We start from the raw sequence: 19378 nt of genomic DNA on the forward strand, positions 1-19378 counted from the left end.
TTCAATCTTGGAATTTTTTAATACTTGGCAAAGTGGTTAGTCAATTTGAACAATTCTCTTTGATTTGAATTCCTTGAGTAGTAATATTTTCGAATTTATCAACTCTTTTTCTCGATAAAAACACCAGAAAACGTAAAAAAAAAACATAATTAATAATCAATATTTAATAGTTTCAAATGGTTTTATTCGTTTGCTCGCTTAATTATGAGCTGGCATAACGATTTACTTTTTGCTAACCATTTTTTTCCATTGCTTGAAGGGTAAGTGTAATAAAACAGTTAATAAAATTAGTTTTTTCCCAAGATTGTGTCAAACTTCAAATATATAATTTATAACTGATATTTAACTGTTCCCAAGTGTTTAACTCGTTTACAACCCAAAATTACATCCGACATAACTTTTTAGAATTGCAAACCCTTCATAGATGGCGAACGTCCCACGCGCGGGTTGTTTTAAACATCTTGGCAAGTTATCAAAGTTTCTAAAAGCTTTATGAGCTGATATTTATTTGACGAATAGTTGCTTACCTAATAATTCCCTAGGTTACTAAGTAGGTTTTGCTTATGCACAAATAAAATTTTAATGATTTTTTATGTAATTTTGTGTAATAAAAGCCTTATTAATTTTCAGAACTACAAATCAATAGGCCGATAAAAATATTGGCCTACTCGGCCTAGTTGTTTTTGCAGCAACATACACCGTCTCGAGAGGCTCGAGTGTGGTCATTCATGATTGGTCAGAATATGTGGGCAACGTAGTAGAGCATTTTATACTAATAATACTAATATACCCGCTCGATAACGCTTTGGTTTCATGGGCTATAGAAGCCGTTCCAATTGGTCTCAAAACGCTAAGGACACATTTTAAGTCAAAAATCATAGTCAGCTCTTAACATTGGCGTCAATGGGAGGAACACCGTTTTTTTGGTCCTAATTCTGAAAATACTGGTTGAGATATCTCGAAATTTAATGAGATTTGCAAAATAATGTTTGGTATATTTTTGAAAATTTTCAAGTGTTTCTCTTTCATTGATTTTTGTAAAAATACTTTAACGAAACTTAATCATAATTTAAGAGCTTAGTCTTAAACGGTTTTTGTTTCCTTCGAATCTCTTGAAATTTTAGTGAGAGGCATATTGAAAGGTTTTAAATTATCTTGCAAAGTTTCGAAGTTTTAAAACGAATAGTTCTTTTCCTAAAAATTCCCTAAGCGACTAAATAGGTTGTAGGATTACGCACAAACAAAATTTTAATGAATTCTTAGGAAATTAATTGTTCTTTTAAAAACTATGCATCATAATTTTAAACCCTTCAATAGAGTGCTTGTCAGAAGCGCCGGTGTGACGTCACCCATGCTGTTTTCCCATAAAGAAAAAACGGTAACTGTCATGGCCACCCATTGCCAAAGGCAGACTCGTGACGTCTAACCTTGGATCTGACGTCACAACTGACAGCACTCTATATGCCTTTCACTAAAATTTCAAGAGATCCGATCAAGTGAAACCGAAGAAACTTATTAAACATTTTGAAGACTATTATGGCTAGTTTTCGTTTTAATATTTTTCCAAAAACTTTAAAAGAGAAACTTTTGAAACTTTTCACAAAGATATCAAACAATGTTTTGCACATCTCATTAAAATTCCAAGTGATTTGAACATATAGTTTTAAAATTAGCGCTAAAAAACGGTGTTTCTCTCATAGCCGGCCATGTTAAAAGCGGGCTCCTAGGATTTTTCGAGCGAAAAAACCCAAAATTGCCGACAGGCGCTTTTACATAGGAAAATAATTGTTTCGAGAATGCGTGTGAACACAAAGCGTGATCGAGTGGGCTGTGGTTGTGCTAGGAGTCTATATCCGTGGAGTAGAAATTAATACTAACTTGAATTTTTAAACTAGTCCTTCCTCAATTTTCATGTTTTCAATTAATAAACTGGTCCCAAGGACCAGTAACCCCGCGGCTTTCGAATAAAAAAACTGGTCCGAGCAATTAATAAACTGGTTTTGGACCGGTTGACCTGTGCTATTTCCAAGACTGGTCCCGTGGACCCCTGACCCCCCTCCGATTTAATTTTTAAACTGGTCCAGGCAATTTAACAACTGGTCCAGGCAATTTAAAAACTGGTCATTTGCCCTGTGCCACCGCCTTATTTCCCACCAGTCTGGGAAATAGCACACTTCCTCTGGTCCAAAACCAGTTTATTAATTGCGTGGACTAGTTTTTTAATTCAAGAAGTGGGGGTTACTGGTCCTCAGGACCAGTTTATTAATTGCAAATCTATAGGAGAACAAAGGCTGGGACCAGTCCGGAGACCAGTTAATTATTTCGGGGACTAGGGGGTCACTGGTCCCAAGGACTACTTTAAAAAATATCCTTATTTCCCAGACTGTTTCCCACACTGGTTTGCCGTCAAAAACGTGTTGCCAGATGTTTTTCAACGTTTTCCGAACAGGCAGGGAAATAAGGTTTTAAGTGTTTTTCTGGATAAAGCTGAGACTTTTCTCGTGAATCGTGTTGAGCTGTGGCCCGGCGTGCCTCTGTTTTGAAACTGATAATGAAAAACTTAAATGATAATGTAAAAGGCTTTAACCTTAACCTTAACTTGATAACAACCAGAACTTTAAGCAGACGACAGCTAAAAGTAATAAAAAGAAATCTTCGTAGCTCACAGATTTCTACTAGCAGGCTGGGAAATAAGGATATTTTTTAAACTAGTCCTTTGGACCAGTGACCCCCTAATGTCTGAAATTATTTACTGGTCTCCGGACTGGTCCCAGCCTTTGCTCTCCAATAGATTTGCAATTAATAAACTGGTCCCGAGGACCAGTAACCCCCACTTTTTGAATTAAAAAACTAGTCCAAGCAATTAATAAACTGGTTTTGGACCAGAGGAAGTGTGCTATTTCCCAGCCTGATTTCTAGTAGAATCGAGAATAGTATGAACCGAACCGAACTAGCCTCAATAAGATCACTTGCAAAATCTAGTACTGAGAGTCTGAGAGACGGTCTTTGTGCATTATGTGGGCTATGCGACCAGTTGTGTTAGCAACGTGTAACTTGAAAGAGTAAATTTTATTTATATGAATTGAATTAATTGTAGAATAAAATACAAATCAACCCTCAAAAATGTCGCACTACAATTTCAAGAAAATTACGGTTGTACCAACATCAAAGGTAAGATATTTTGGTTTTATAACTTTAAGCAATTTGCCAAGGCCTAATGGAGCCTTTCACGGTGCCTAAGAGCCACGTGGTCGGGTGACTTGGGTCCTTAGCTTGAAGTGAATATGGAATTCCAGCTTGTATCTTCGGTTTACGGGAAGCATTCTCGGTTTGGCGTCTTTACTTTGAATTTTATTTCAGATGCCAAACCGAGAATGTTTCCATAAACCTATTTCATATCATATAACCATAGATTTGATTTCACAAGGCCACGTTAGCCAAAAATATTAGGCGGCCTACAAGTGGCTAAAAGACCGCTTTTCTAGGGTGGATAATGCTATTATGGAAAGGTGGTAATAACCATTTTGGTGTGGTTTACAGACCAAATTAATCTTCATTGTAAAGGGCCGCTATTTGGGCCCAGAATGTATTAAGTTAATGCAATGTAGGCTTGAACTCTTTATGAAACCGTCCTCTGTACGTAGCCGCAATTATACCCGTTCCTTTTCCAGTAATTTCTATATACATAGTTCCCATGCTAGGAGGATCCATACCATTTTCAACAGGAGGCCTGGCTTTAGCCTCACCTAGTGAGTCGGGCCTCCTTGTGTAACACTCGAAGCCTGGCCTCCCTGTGTAAATGGTATGGATCCTCCTAGCATGGGAACTATGTCAGGGTTCATACAAACCTGGAAAAATCAGGGAAATAAATAGTTGACAAAAACCTCAGGGAAATTTCGAATTTTTAGTCAAATTCAGGGAAATTTGCGTCAAACAAGGGGCCGAGTAATTAAGGAAAATGTTCGTGAACATACCCCCCTCCATAGGATTAACATCTGATTATACTTTGGAGGCTCATAACTCTGGTTATATTAGAGATACGGGAATGTCCTTTGATTATGTAATAGTCATATTTGCCCCCCCCCCTTCCTTCGTTAACATTTGCTCCATAGGATACTCCATATACGGGAAAAACCTGGAAAATTCAGGGAAGTATATGGGGAAAAACCTGGAAATCTCAGGGAAATTTGTTTTCCAAAAGTTGTATGAACCCTGTTAAATTAACAATGAGACTTTTGTCCTAGAATATCTCAATAAAAAAAGCGCTTATTATTATTATTAAAATTATTCTAGGAGAGTGGTAGCTCTCTTAGATAAGACTTCATACTGCCTCTAATGTATAAGGAAGATTATTTGATTGGCTCTAACTTTTTTTGTGTTGTGTTAACTGTTTTGAAAAAATTCCACAGAACTACAATCCGGGTCCTTAATATTTGGTTAAAATTTCAAAGAGATTCATTTAATAGTTTATTTTATAAAAAATAAAGTTGCTAAGGGTGGTTTTCATTTACATAAAATTAATCAGCCTTTTTGGCAAAAAACTGGAAAATTCGCATAGAAATAACACGGGATTTTTTTATAAAAAAGGCCAAATTGTGGAACGTATGCAACAAAAACTATACAACAACGCTTTTAAATGAACATATGACCTTCATATTAGGTCCTTTTCTACTTTTTATTCACAAAATTTAAGGTTAAGTATGTTTCCAAAATGGCTTTTAGATGGTCTTTAAGATATTTTCATGCTTCAGACTGGAGTTTCACCCCCAACTGCGTGACGTCAGACTATCTCTTCCCCGTAGCTAGTTGTTAGCTCCCTATTGGTCTAGATCTAGCAAGCCATGCCTCAAACAAAGCAAAATAGCCAGATGTGATTAAGAGTGCTTAGGTAAACTCTTAATAAATGAACAGATATAATCGAAATAAGTTAGGGATTTTTTTGTCCAAGGCATTTGTAAAAAAAAAAAAAAAAAAAATACTTTACGACCTTCCAATTTGGCTAAAATCAAGCTTAACCCTCGCCCTGTGGCCGAACTAACTAATTCAACTGGAATTTGCTAATTCATTCACTAAGAAATATTAATTTTAATCTCTTTTTTTTTTTCATCTCAAGGACTTTATTGACATAACTCTGTCAAAAACTCAAAGGAAAACACCAACTGTTGTACACAAGCACTATAAAATCAGTCGAATACGGCAGTTTTATATGAGGAAAGTGAAATTCACTCAACAAAGTTTCCATGACAAATTAAGCCAAGTTTTGACAGACTTTCCCAAAATGGAGGTAAATTGACAAATCTATATATTTTATCGGTACAATCTACAGAATTTACCAAACCTTGAGTGAGTGCTATTAATCAGGTTTTTGTTTGTACATGGAAAGGTAGTGAAGTTTTCTTGGGATGGGATGTAAGGGGTGTTGGCGTCAAAACGGCACTTTTGACACAGGGCATATTCAGACGAAATATGATTCGGCGCTGTATCTAGCATGGGGGAGCAACCCCCCCCCCCCCCCAATTATAGAGTTATTTCAATTCTATGGGAGTTTTTGAGACGTGGATTAGCCTGTCACCGCCTAGGGGCTATTTAGCATTGAGTTCTTAAGCGGCCCTCATGGAGGGAACCGAATTTCCCCCACTTGATGGCTCTGTCTCCGTATATTATGAAAAGCCCCCCCCCCCCCCCCAGGGATAACCTTGTTTTGTAATTCTTATGGCATGCTCAGTGTGTGTATACTTGCAAAAAAATTAATAGTCTCGCAACTATGTTTTGTTTCTTGATTTTTTTTTTTCAGTGAATAGATGAATTGTTAGAAACATTAGCAAAACATGTATTTTTATTTATAATTTTTAATGTTATATAGGATATACACCCCTTTTTCGCCGACCTTTTGAATGTTTTGTATGACAAAGATCATTACAAGCTCGCTTTGGGTCAGCTCAACATGGCGAGACATCTTATCGATAAGTAAGTACTGATAGTAGGCCTCCAGGTTACAGTTATTTCATTTTAGACTACGATCATAATAAATTAATTTGAGTTGGAACAGTTTCTCCATCTATTATATGGAAACAAAAGATTAGGTTTTCATAATGGACCCTGGAGTGTGAAACCGAGGGGGTAGACGCTTTGGATCTCTATGCACACCTGAGTTCAAAGGAGTTCAGCTTTGACAGTGCATTCAGTTCAAAGCCTTAGGAACTCACAGTTCAGCTTTGACAGTACATTGAGTTCAAGGCATATTGTACCAAGGAACATGGAGATAGGGAAGTTTCGTGTAACGCTATAACTTCGGTCGCCCAAAAACCCCGTTTTCGGCGTGGATGTGCATGTGCGCATGCGCCGCACTTTTCTCGCGCATCGTGCCGAGGATAGGCGGAACTACCGGGTTCCTGCGCAGTTCAAATTAACGCCGAATATAAGTCACGTGACCTGCTACATTTCGTGAAGAGAGATTCCTATACTGACCAAACTTCCCTATCTCCATGTTCCTTGATTGTACACCTGAGTTCTCAAGTGTCTACCCCCTCGCGTGAAACTTGCCTTTGCTTTTCCTCCATAACCCTTACCATCAGCTAGCGAGCTGTTGTTGAACTTAGAAGCGGAAGTGCTTCTTGTAAAAATGATTTGCTTTCTCCAGATCATTGTTCATTGGTTATTTCTTAATGACGTACTTATAGTTTTTCCCCCCGTAAAGTCGTCAATAGCCTATCAAATTTCCGCCAATGAATGATGAAAGGCATAGAAAATCATTTGTACCAGGAGTTACTTGTGTTTCTATTTATACCCCATGACCTCTTCCCTACCCGGTACATTTGGTAAGCCGATGACGAGCATTTCTCAATGCATAATGGAAGGTATTTGTGGGTAATCCAATTACAGTAGCTTTTAATAAAATTCATGTCATTTAAATGTTCATTTTTATTTTGTTACTCTTTCCTATAAAAAAGAAATAATTTTTGCCTGGATACTTTAGTTGTTTTTGCGTATTTAATATATTTTATTTTATCTTTTCAGTGTTGCTCGAGACTACGTTAGGTTATTGAAATACGGTGATTCCTTGTACAGATGTAAACAACTTAAAAGAGCGGCTTTAGGCAGGTAATCTTTGACCTTCCTTACACTTTGATCAGGAATAGATGTAATTTTACAAGCAGGAATGGAGAACGGTTAGTATTTACTTCAGTCCGACTCATAGCCCTCCATCCAACACGTAACGAAAATTTTAAGTTATCTTATTGGCTCACTTAAACTACGTGTTTATGACGTTGCTGAAGGGGACGGCGAAAAATAAGTTATTCCTTTTTGCCTCTGTCGCTATGACCAACCTCTTCTTTCATACCCCCCCCCCCATCCCGGGGAAGGGGGTCCGGGACTTTGACGCCTGCCCCGATAACTGTTCTCCATTCCTACTTCTAAAATTAAATCTACCCCCGATAATAGTTAATAATGTCCCATTTTTTCGCGATTTTTTTTTAATTCTGGGTGGGGTTCTACTCTCCAAAAGTTGTTCTGAATGATAAGACGAAGTACATCATTTTTCTTTACAAATTTTAGAATGGCCACCATTATGAAGAAACAGAACCAGAGCTTGGAATATTTGGAACAAGTTCGTCAACACTTGTCTAGGCTTCCATCAATTGATCCAAACAATAGAACACTTCTGATTTGTGGCTTTCCCAATGTGGGAAAATCCAGTTTCATAAATAAGGTAGGTAACTAAGAAAACCAAAAAGAGGGCACTTTTGGGTTTAACAGGGTTCATACGAATATGGGAGAACTGCAATTGTCAGTGATATTGGTATAGAGCCAAAAACCAAACGGAAAAAACAATTAGATAAAATAGAAAGCTATCATTATTTGAGAGAAACAACACCCATAAAACTAAACCAAAACGATCTTTTAAGTCTTGTGATCCAGCTTTCATATGAAAAGTATGCTTAATTCCCAATATATAAGTAAAACCAGAGTTTTTAGTCTTTTTATTGATTTTGACTGCCCTTTTCCAATATGGTGGAAATTAAATTGCCACGTGAAAGAGAACCCAAAAATCTATGAAGTCTGGAAATTTCACCTTGGTTTCTTATTTTTTTAGGGTTCTCTCTAATTTTGAGTTAAAATTACTGTACTGTCTGTAACTTTCTCTATTCTAAATTCGTATGAACTCTAATTAATTTGAGCGAACATGATGATTACGAGATTCAACTCTGATGTTTATGAGGACAACACTTTTTTATCTGATTCGCTAAAGGGAAATTTGTAAATTGACATGACAACCGTTTTTTAAAACTTATAGATTGATAAAATAAGATCAGTGTACTAAACCAAACTTACCAAACGCTTTCTGTTAATTTTATGCAAATTATAATTTAAGTTTCAATAGTTGAAGTACTTATTTTTGGTAAATGAAACCTAGATTATAGGTGGAATTCATAAAAGTCGGATATCCGACTTTTATGAATTCCACCTCTCTTTATTCTTAAAACCTCTAACCCATTAGAGCGCAGTTACAGCAATATAGAGCACCATGTTTGTTGAAAGGTCACGTGGTATCTATCGCTAACCGGTTACAGGTTTCCGATAAAAATTCACAATAAAAGCATGTTTTAGGCTTTGAAGGTTAGATTTAATTAATATGAAATTAATGGAAAGCGTTTGGTTTTTTTCATGATTATCATCTTGTTTTATTAATCATAATTGATTAAAAAAGTAGTATTGTCTAGAATTTCATTAAAGGAGCTCAAAAGAAGGCAGCAGTGTGTGGGTTAAAATCATTTGAAATACGCCATAGGCACCACTTCACACCATGATCGAAGTATGGAGTATGATTGGACAGTTTGTCATTGTTTTCCCGAAATTACAGTGGGAATTCCTGCAAGCCCCTAGTTGTTTTTTTTTTTTAAATAAAACGAACCACACCTCTCCTCCGTTACTTGCCTAGCTCTGAGGTACTTAAAACAATTTTTACTCACCCACTGCTGCCTTCTCCGGAGTCCCTTGTTTTCCTTTAAATTAAAAATTTAAAATCAATCAGTCTTCAATTTTTAATTACACTTCTAACAGTTAATTTTTAATCGAATTTCAACAAACAGATCACTCGAGCCGATGTTGATGTTCAACCGTACGCCTTCACTACAAAATCCCTATTTGTTGGACACACTGATTATAAATATCTCAGGTGGCAAGTAATTGACACACCCGGAATTTTGGATCATCCCTTAGAAGAACGAAATACAATTGAAATGCAGGCGATCACGGCGTTAGCTCACATCAGAGCTTGTATATTGTACATTTTAGATCTGTCCGAACAGTGCGGACACACCTTAGAAGAACAAATAAGCTTATTTGAAAAAATAAAGCCTCTCTTCGCCAATAAGGTAAGGAAACTTAGCGATGCATTTTTGGTAGTTTATGGAATTTAAAAATGGTTAGCGAAATTAATATTGGAGTTGAAAATTGGACCACGAGCTTTCAGCCTTTGCCAGCTTGGACTTATGTCGAGCCAACTCATTGGTGGCTCGAATAGTTAACTAGCAAGTATTTTTTTAAGGAGAGCTGAGCCGACAGACATTGAGCCAGTATATATAGCTCGCGATCTTATCTCATTGATAAAGAATCATGAATGCGCGTGAGGAAATTTGTTTTCACGCTATAGGATAGGCAACTCCCTATCTCGGGCGACAGCTTATTTCTTATATACTCTTTTACAGCATCGGTTTTCAGTACGCACAAAGCTAAGTATCTATGTAACCTAGCTTTGTACGTGCTGACAAGAGACGATGAACTTCAGGATTTTCAGTATTTATAATATCCGCGAGTTTTTTAAGCTCGAGCGCACGGACCTCTAGGCCTTAGTTTCAAATACGTGCAGTAGGCTCTAGGCAATGGCAATTTCACACGTATTTGAAGCTAAGGCCTAGAGGTCCGTGCGCTCGAGCTAAAAAAAACTTGCGAATGTTTTAAATCCTGATGATCCTGAAGTTTTTCGTCTCTTGTCAGCACGTACAAAGCTACGTTACATAGAGACTTAGCTTTACGCGTGCTGATAACCGATGTTGTAAGAGAGTATATACAGAATAAGCTGTCGTCCGAGATAGGGAGTTGCCTATCCTGTAGAGTTGAAACATATTTCCTCACGCGCATTCTTTATCCATGGTTATATCGTGAAAAGAAATATCTTCGCACGCATTCTTAATCCATTCTTCTACTGCTAATATTGACCGCTTTTTGCCTAACTTTATGTACATTAAAAAAACTCTGAAAGTTTCGTAGCAATCTGTGTTTACGTAAGTTTTTGTACTGATTTTTAGCCCATAATTGCTGTAATCAACAAAATCGATGTTCTGAAATTGGAAGAACTGTCAGAAGATAAGAAAGTGAGTCATCTTTTGATTTTCTTCTGTTTTCTTTAACAAATTGGCCAGGGTTGCCACGGGTCAGGGGAAACCTGGAAAAGTCAAGGAATTTTAAAAGTTTCAGCAAAGTCAGGGAATTTGGTTTTAGTGGGTAAAATTTCTGGGGATGTCTTTATTGAAAGAATAATGAAAGTTTCTCCTCATGCTCTCTCAACACAGAAAACTCTAGATTAATCCTTAAAGATGTCTAGAATTGTTTTTATAAAGTAATTGCCTTTAAAAAATCTCTTAGACTGTTATTTATAGTTAAAATGTTTCTTATTCATTTTGGTGCAACAAATACATTGGAAAACTTAATGTAGATCGAGTTTATTTCATTATAAGCACTTAAAACGTGCTGTAAACATTCACACTTTCGGCCTAAAGAGGTCAGGGAAAATCTCAGAAAAAATGTCGGGGGAAAATCTCGGAAAAAGGGCGGGGAAAAATTTCAGAAAAAGGTCGGGGAAAACCTGGAAAAGTCAGGGAGTTTCGTTCTGAAAATTCAGTGGCAAGCCTGTTGGTGTATCACTTGTGATAAGTTTTGAAATTAATGATTGTGCATAAAGAACAAATAAACAAACCACAATCTCAAATTTATGAAGGGTTTTATTTTCTTTAGGAAATGGTTTTAAATTTAACGAAAGATGGAAGCGGTGTCAAATTAATGGAGATGAGTACATTAACTGGCGACGGAGTTATGGAGCTTCGTAACCAAGCTTGTGATATTCTACTCGCTCATCGTGTAGAAAATAAGATTAAGGGCAAAAAAGCCGCTAGCATCCTGAACAGACTTCATGTTGCCATTCCCGCACCAAGAGACGCGAAAGTAAGTCTTTTTGGCGTGTTACATTTTGTTAGAGTTGATAGTGTTTCGAAAAAATTAAACTCGATAATTTTTTGGATAAAATAAATCTCGAATAATTTTTCAAAAACCCGAATAATTTTTCAAAAAACTCTAATAATTTTTCGGAAAAAAAAACTCGAATAATTTTTCGGAAAAAAAAACTCGAATAATTTTTCGGAAAAAAAAACTCGAATAATTTTTCGGAAAAAAAAACTCGAATAATTTTTCGGAAAAATAAAACTCGAATAATTTTTCGGAAAAATAAAACTGATAATTTTTCTCAGGATAGGCCCGCTTGTATTCCTGAATCAGTTATGGAAAAAAAGAGAGCCATGGAAGTGGAAGATAGAAAAAGAAAATTGGTAAGTCTAGTTTATAAGCCAAATTAAATTTTTAGCTGCCACATTAATTTCAAAGTTTTAAAAGTTCAATTGCTAAGCCTAGCTCTAATGTTAGACAAATAAAATAATGTGTAAATAATGTGTAAGTAATGTGTAAATGTAAACATCTAAAATTGAGTTGAAGCGTCGCTTCACGTGTTTTATTAATTCAGCCATTGATGCGCATTTTTTTAATTAAAATAAAAACTGTTGGTTTCTTTTACTCATGATACTTCAATTTTGCTCGTTTCAGGAAAGAGATATTGAACTGGAAATGGGTGACGATTACATTCTCGATCTTAAAAGTAAGTTATTTTATCTGAAATATATTTGGTTTCATTGCCTTTTATAAATATTATTATTGTTTTTCTCAAAATGAAAAACGTAGTTTGGAGGCTTCAAACTCTGTGCCTCGCTATGTTCCTAGAAAATTCCTTAGGGTTTACCTTATGATGTAGTGTCAGTACTACATATGCAAACGTCATGCCCATCTATCTCTAAGCTCAGTGTCATCCTCCCCTACTAATCTTGTACAGTATCGCCTCTAATAAATGTGCGTCTAGAGGGAGGGATACATAGTCTACACACTTCTCTAACGACACTAGTCTATAGTAACTCTAATATATAAAAGTGGGGTGGCGTAGCGGTTAGCGCTTTCGCCTCGCAGCAAGAGGATCCCGGGTGGGATCCCGGACTGTGTCACCGGGTGAAAATCTGGGAACAAATCCTTCTGCGTAGAGTTTGCAAGTTCTCTCCCCGCTTGTTAAAGGAGTTTTCCTCCGCGGTCTAACCCGGTTTCTCCTTTCCATCAAAACTTGCAGAGGTTTACGGTAATAGTTAGTGTAGGGCGCTGTAGGTTAGCTGTGGCATAGGGGCTAGCCCCCTGCACCCCTCTATGCATTGTAAAGGGATCCGCCTGTAAATAAGCCACAGGCTTAGTGTGGAAATCCCTTCATAGACAAAGCCTAGATTATTATTATTATTATTATTAACGTTTATAAAGTATTTAGGTTACATAGGTTATTTTCGAAAAGCTTGACCATTGAATATTTTATTGAATAGATTTTCCCAAAAATGTTGAAATGGTCCCGCCACGTGTGGATTTTAGCTTGGACTATTGTTGTAATGTGATGTTAGGCCTTTTTTTTTTTTTTAAAAATTGACATGGCCCTTGATATGCGTAACTGCACCAGTGATTTTAGTCTCATCTCTAACTTAGATGCAGTGTTGTTAGACCCAATAAGCATAAGCGATTCAAACTGGCCTTTTTACTCTGAAATCACTCTTGGCTCGCTGCTGGAGAATAGAGATAAACCTTTAGTGTAAAATATGCGTTAATTTCAAGTATAATACCAGATGGTTACGTTTTATAGCTTTAAGAAGAATTGCACTATCTTTACGCTTCTATGCAAATTAATTGCAAAGATAGCTACGCAAAGTGCCAAAGCAAATTGGTTATTAATTAGCAGCAGAGTTGTCATATGCTCTGTCTGTTCAGTCGATTACCAAACACCTTTTTTGGTAGTGAAACTTTATTAGCATAATTCGTTGTGACTCTCACTTAAATGATTTCAAAAGTGGCTTGCTTGCCGAGTTACATATCCTCCCAGCTGGCCAAACTGACTTTTAGGTTTTTAGAGAATGAGATACTCCTATCTTTCTAGAAAGTTTTATTATTGTTTTATTATTATTATTTTTCAAAAAATTCTATTCAGCTGTGCTCTCCTTTTTAATTAAAAAAATACTTGCAGAGAATTATGACTTGCCTGAAGATCAGAAGTACGATATCATGCCAGAGTTATGGGAAGGACACAATGTTGCGGATTACATTGATCCAGATATCATGCAGGTTAGTATTACAACTAAGAAGATGAAATGACATTTAGTAGCAACATTTTCTCCCGTCTTGTTTTACGTTAACTTAAGTCTTCCTGAGAGATTAGGCGCCAAATATTACTGATAAGGAATGAGCGTGAGTTAATTTGTTTTCACGCTATAGGATCGGCAACTCCCTATCTCGGACGACAGCTTATTTCATATATACTCTGTTACAACATCAGTTGTCAGCACGCGTAAAGCTAGGTCTCTATGTAACCTAGCGTTGTGCGTGCTGTCAAGAGACGAAAAACTTCAGGATCTTCCGGATTTAAAATATCCGCGAGTTTTTTACCTCGAATGCAGAGACCTCTAGGATTTAGTTTCAAATACGTGTAGTAGGTTGTAGGCAATTTTAACAATTTTTCTGTACTCAAGTCAGTAATTGGAACAGATTAGCAAGCATTATTCAGTTGGTCCTTAATAATTCGTTGATAAAGTCATCTACAGCTCCATGTTTATTTGTTCATGATAGAAATTAGAAGAATTGGAGAAAGAAGAAAATGACAGGATAGCGGCTGGATTTTACGATGATTCTGAAAGCGAGGATGATGACGATATGAAAGAAATAAGGAGACAGGCTAAATTGTGAGTAATTTTTATATTCCTGTGGTTGATATATGTCAAATGGTCTTATAGCATGCGTAAGTAACGTACAATGATAAATATGAGTCGCTCGCAATTTAGAGTTGCCCTGAACTTGTTAATTTACCCGCTTTCCCGCTAAACTTATGTCTATAACATTTGGACCAACATCCTTTAAAGGGAGTGTGAAATGGTCAGACAACTATGTTTTCATCGATTTATATTGATAAAATAACATAAAAAAAATTATTATTAAAACTTACCAAAACCTCTCGGATAATTTTTCGAAGCGTCGAAAGTTTACACGCCATGTTTACGAAAAAGACGTTATAATAAAAACAAAGGTTACTCGATTATCCAATTAGCTGACAACACCTCGCGGCAATTTCGCGATTAAAAGCGCAAATGTTAGTTATTTTAATCTTGTAATTATTAACTGATATGATCAACATTTATCTCAACCGACGATTTTTATTTTATTTTTTTAAAATAGGCCAAATTGTAGCCAATTTTCGACTTTTTGTAAAAAAAAATGGAGGGGGGCTAACGAACTGAAATTGAAACCATACGGCGCTAGCTTTTACTCATGGAATAGAGCCCGTGACGTGTCTGTCGCTAATTGGTTACTCGCGTTACATACGTTGATATTAATGTAGTCCTTTTTAATGTTAGGGGTTTACTAAGTTTAATTAATAATTTTGATGGTATTTAATCGGTAAGTGTTACTGATATCAAGCACGCAGTTTCTTCAAATTCTGTAATTAATTGCGACTTTTCGTTAAGAAGAAACACAGAAAAACAACAACTTTCTCAAATATGTATTTGATTTACCTTCTAATAATTTCGGTTAACCCTTTTAATTTAGAATTAAAGAGAAGAAAGCAATAATGAAGCAGGAATCGCAAATTAGGAAGAGAAGCAACAAACCCAAACTCCCAAGAAATCCTAGAGTGGTAAGTCCAGCAGATTTATCAAACTAGTTAACTTAGTCGGTGGAGTACTTGTTATTTATCTCATAACGTCAGACAGGGTTGCTCTAATTAGTGGACAAATTGTTTAAGTTGGGAAAAATAGATATGAGGCAAAAATGTCAAGAAAGTGGAAGTATGGGGTTAAAAAAGTTCGAGGGAATGTCGAAGTTTAAAAATGGGGTAAGAAGTTGAGGTGAAAGCCAGGAATTTCAAAATGCGGCCAAAAGTTTTTGAGTTTAAAGTCACAATTTGAAAAAATAGGGCAAAACGTTCGGGTAAAAGTCAAGATAATTTGTAAATGGGGGTCAAAAGGTTCAGGTAAAAGTCAAGATAATTTGTAAATGGGGGTCAAAAGGTTCAGGTAAAAGTCAAGATAATTTGTAAATGGGGGTCAAAAGGTTCAGGTAAAAGTCAAGATAATTTGTAAATGGGGGTCAAAAGGTTCAGGTAAAAGTCAAGATAATTTGTAAATGGGGGTCAAAAGGTTCAGGTAAAAGTCAAGGTAATTTGTAAATGGGGGTCAAAAGGTTCAGGTATAAGTCAGAAAATTTGACAGAAGGTGATCAATTGATTCAGGTATAAGTCAGAAAATTTGACAGAAGGTGATCAATTGATTCAGGTAATAGTCAGAAAATTTGATAAAGGAGGTCAAAAGATTCATGTAAAAGTTAGGTAATTTGAAAAAGGGGTTCAAAATGTTCAGATTAAAGTTAGACAGATTGAAAAACCTTAGTATATCAATCTGAAAATTTTCTGGCAACAGTCTGATCAGATAGAGCAAATCTAAGTACAGTAAGCTGAGTAACTATGCAATTGTCCTAATATCCTTCAAACAAACAAAACACTGCATCTATTTTTGTCTTTGTACGTTGATTGCAAAGATTTATGGTGTGGTGTAAAATCAAATGTGGTTCTTAATTAGCAGCAGAGTTATAATGTGCTCTGCATGTTCAGTCGATATCCATACATCATTCTCAAAGTTTATTCCCAAACCATTTTACAAGTTCCCTAAACGTCTAGCGTTCTTCCGCTTAGAAAGTGAGAAATAATGTTGTGTGACTTTTATAATTGGTAATACTTAGGCTACCATTTTTTTATTTATTAGCATTTACCAACTAATATACAATTAATTTAAAGTCAATTTACAGTTGATCAATTTTAATCACTTTAACATAATTACCATTTTTATGTTTTACAGAGGGATAGAAGCGTAAGCAGATTACGATCAGAAATGAAGCAACTGGGGGTTGACGTTGATCAACAGAAAGAGGTAAGAGATTTTTATTGTTACAATAATTCAGTCACCGCAAGTAGAAACTGTTAAGTCGAGGAGCCCGGTACTCATAATTCCATGAAATATCCTATTTTCACTTCTGGGCTCCCTAAATTTCATATTTTTTATGAAACAAAATATCACTTACGGTGTCTGAATACTACTTATTTTGTATGATGAACTTCCACCAACACATATGACATTTTTTTTAAATTGTCAGTGATGCAAATACTTATGGATCTGATTTTATTTAAGTTTCACCAATTTTATACGCAGTGTTATTTTTTGCATAATTTATTTATTTTTTTATTGTCTCTAATCATTGCGCAGAATCATTTTAACGAAGCTGTTGACGAAAGAGAACCGCGCCGTGCTTTGAAACGTAAGAGAGAAGACAGTAAAGGTGTCGTTCGAAGCAGTTCTAAGGTACCCAGGGATCAATCTGGAATCCGGGATGTTAAGGTATGCAATTTTTGCAAGTATACTCCGTTTAATGTGAATATATTATTGTCGTGTGAAAACACCTTAAGCTTCTAAGTCACTGTTAAAACAGTACCTGAAAAAACTCGGAAATTTAATAATGGGCTGAAAATATCATGGAAAATTCCAGGAGTTTTAAAGTTAGGGAATTCTCTTCTAGTAAGGTTCAGAGTAAACTACATCACCTTATACACGGTTGACAGACTACCTGGAAAAATCGGGGAGTTTTAAAATCGACCAGAAATATTATTGAAAGTTATAGAATTTCATTCGCTATTGGTCTGAGATACATCTGATATAAATGATAATTTATCACTCTCTGTTGATCTGAGCATGGAGAAAAGGGGGAGGAGTCGAAATCTTGAGCCGAACTCTGCCCTGACCCGCGATATAATTTCCCACAAAAACGGGAGGACGGGGTGGGTTGAAATAGTGGGGGTCGCATCATCCACATCGTGGTAAACACACGTGACCTAGTTAGCTGGCGCCGTCTGTGGCACCATGGTGGCGAGTTTAATTTAATTGCCTTCTGGTACTTCGTGGCGCGTAGATTTCAACGGAGGAACGGAGGCAAGCTTTTTGTGAATTAGGTAATATTTCACGTATTAATTATTTGAATATGGGCATATACTGCGTGTATAAAAGCCAAAGTTATTATCTAAAACGATAAAAGCCTGGAACTATGCTGCCACTATATTTTGAATTTGCTAAGTCGAGACATGGTCGAGAGAGGGCGTGATAAATGTAGCCAAAGAAGCATCATGGCGGCTTTACCACAGTGTGCAAGAATCTTTCCCCATTCCATCCCCCACAGTTTTCTCCCACTTGGGGGTGAAACTTACTACGCATAGTGACCAAGAAAGGCTACTCAATTCGACTCCTCCCCCCTTTCTCCATGATCTGAGACGCACATGACATTGATGATAAAACATTAATTCATTTATGTGTGTGACGTATATGCAGTTGGTGAATATCGAATCCCCAATATTCACTTCGGTTTATGTTAGTATTTTTTTATTATCGGATGAATTGCGCACCATACATGAATTCTCGAGTGTTTGTGATGTACGCAGCTGGTGTAACTCGGGTCCAATATTCACAAAGGTGTATGTCCGATATTCATCAGTGAGTTTATAACAAAGAGTGGTTCAAGAAGTGAATCTTGGATGTTATTCAATTTATTGCTATCACAAACTCTCATTTCATCAACGTGATCCATATCCATTTGTAACACCTGAAGTATGAAAAGCAATGTAACGTTACCCTTTAGAGAGCCGGTATTCACATTGACACGGGGTGTCACATAATATTCACATATACAATCACTTTGAATTCATGCAATATCTACCCATTTATCATGCAATATCTACCCATTTATCATGCAATAATTTAGTAAAGGAAATTTACAGGCGCTTGTAGAGTATAGATGAAGTCAATTGTGTTTCATCAAACATCGCAATACAGACATTTAATGTAGCTCGTTAAACATTGGATTACGAAAATATACTTCGTGTGTTTAGTGGCCACTGACTTCAAATAATGATGATATTGCGACATCTCATTTAAGTCTGTTTCATATCACACCTACATAACGCGAACAATTTAGACAAGTCGCTGGAAAATGTTATTTTTAATGCAACCAAATTTGTATAACTATAAACCTCCTATCCTATACCTGTTTCAATTAGCACTTAAAAGTATGCGAACTTCTCATATTGAGAAACTCGCCACCATTATAGTGCAATATTAAAAATGGTATTTAATTAGCAGGCAGAGTCAGTACTTGACCTGTCTGTCCAGTCGACTACCATATAGTTTACAGTAATTATAAGAAAAAATAGTTATAAAATTTTGAGTTATATGTAATATATTCCAATGAATTTTTCCAATTCTAGACTCAGAAGAAAGCTCGATCCATCGGTAAAAAGGCTCAACATAAGAGAAATCTTGACGCTCGTAAAGGAGAAGGTGATCGTAAGATTGTTAACTTACGACCCAAACATCTTATGGTTGGAAGGAGAGGTCTCGGAAAAGCAGACCGTCGCTAAAATGAATAATAATAAAAGAAAATTTGAAAAAAAAAGCAATCGTATTTTTATTTGTATCAAATATTTATTCATTTGAAACAGGCTCATAGTTTGACAGGCTTATGCAAATAATTTCTAAAACCTTCACTTAATGCTAAGTACTACCATCAACCATGCAGTTTCGGGCAGGTAACAGGGTTTTCAAGGGTTCAGGGAAAACCTGGAAAAGTCAGGGAATCTTAAAAATTTGAGCAAAGTCAGGGAATTTTATTTTAGTGGGTAAAATTTCTGGGGATAAGTCTTTATTGAAAGAGTAGTGAAAGTTTCTCCTCATCCTCTCTTAACACAGAGTGAACTATAGAACAATCCTTAAAAATGCTGTCTAGAATTGTTTTTGTAAAGTAAATGCTTTTAAAAACATCTCGTAGGCTGTTATTTATAGTTAAAATGTTTCTTATTCATTTTGGTGCAACAAATACATTGGAAAATACAATTGGAATGTAGAGAGTTTATTTAATTATAAGCACTTAAAACGTGCTGTAAACA

At 36.1% G+C, this 19378-nt stretch overlaps 1 protein-coding gene across 1 annotated transcript; it reads left to right on the plus strand.

The window, feature by feature from the left end:
- Positions 1-2985: 2985 nt before the first annotated feature.
- Positions 2986-18888, plus strand: Non1 (nucleolar GTP-binding protein 1). The gene is made up of 16 exons (XM_089848067.1): positions 2986-3171; positions 5114-5284; positions 5864-5967; positions 7018-7101; positions 7558-7711; positions 9093-9377; positions 10311-10376; positions 11017-11223; positions 11526-11603; positions 11875-11926; positions 13373-13470; positions 13972-14084; positions 14947-15034; positions 16251-16322; positions 16656-16787; positions 18701-18888. Exons 1-16 carry the CDS (start codon positions 3124-3126, stop codon positions 18851-18853), a joined length of 1905 nt encoding a protein of 634 aa, XP_089704193.1. The 5' UTR covers positions 2986-3123; the 3' UTR covers positions 18854-18888.
- The last annotated feature ends 490 nt before the right edge of the window (positions 18889-19378 follow it).

Source organism: Phalangium opilio, unplaced genomic scaffold (assembly GCF_054372755.1).
Source record: "Phalangium opilio isolate 3A_F unplaced genomic scaffold, DU_Popi_V2 ptg000009l_1, whole genome shotgun sequence".
Classification (NCBI taxonomy): domain Eukaryota; kingdom Metazoa; phylum Arthropoda; class Arachnida; order Opiliones; family Phalangiidae; genus Phalangium; species Phalangium opilio.

Coding starts and splice junctions, on each gene's coding strand:
- Non1 (XM_089848067.1), top strand. CDS start 3,124: ATGTCGCACTACAATTTCAAGAAAATTACGGTTGTACCAACATCAAAG. Junction 11,604..11,874: donor AAGATAGAAAAAGAAAATTG/GTAAGTCTAGTT, acceptor TGCTCGTTTCAG/GAAAGAGATATTGAACTGGA. Junction 15,035..16,250: donor TCCCAAGAAATCCTAGAGTG/GTAAGTCCAGCA, acceptor TATGTTTTACAG/AGGGATAGAAGCGTAAGCAG.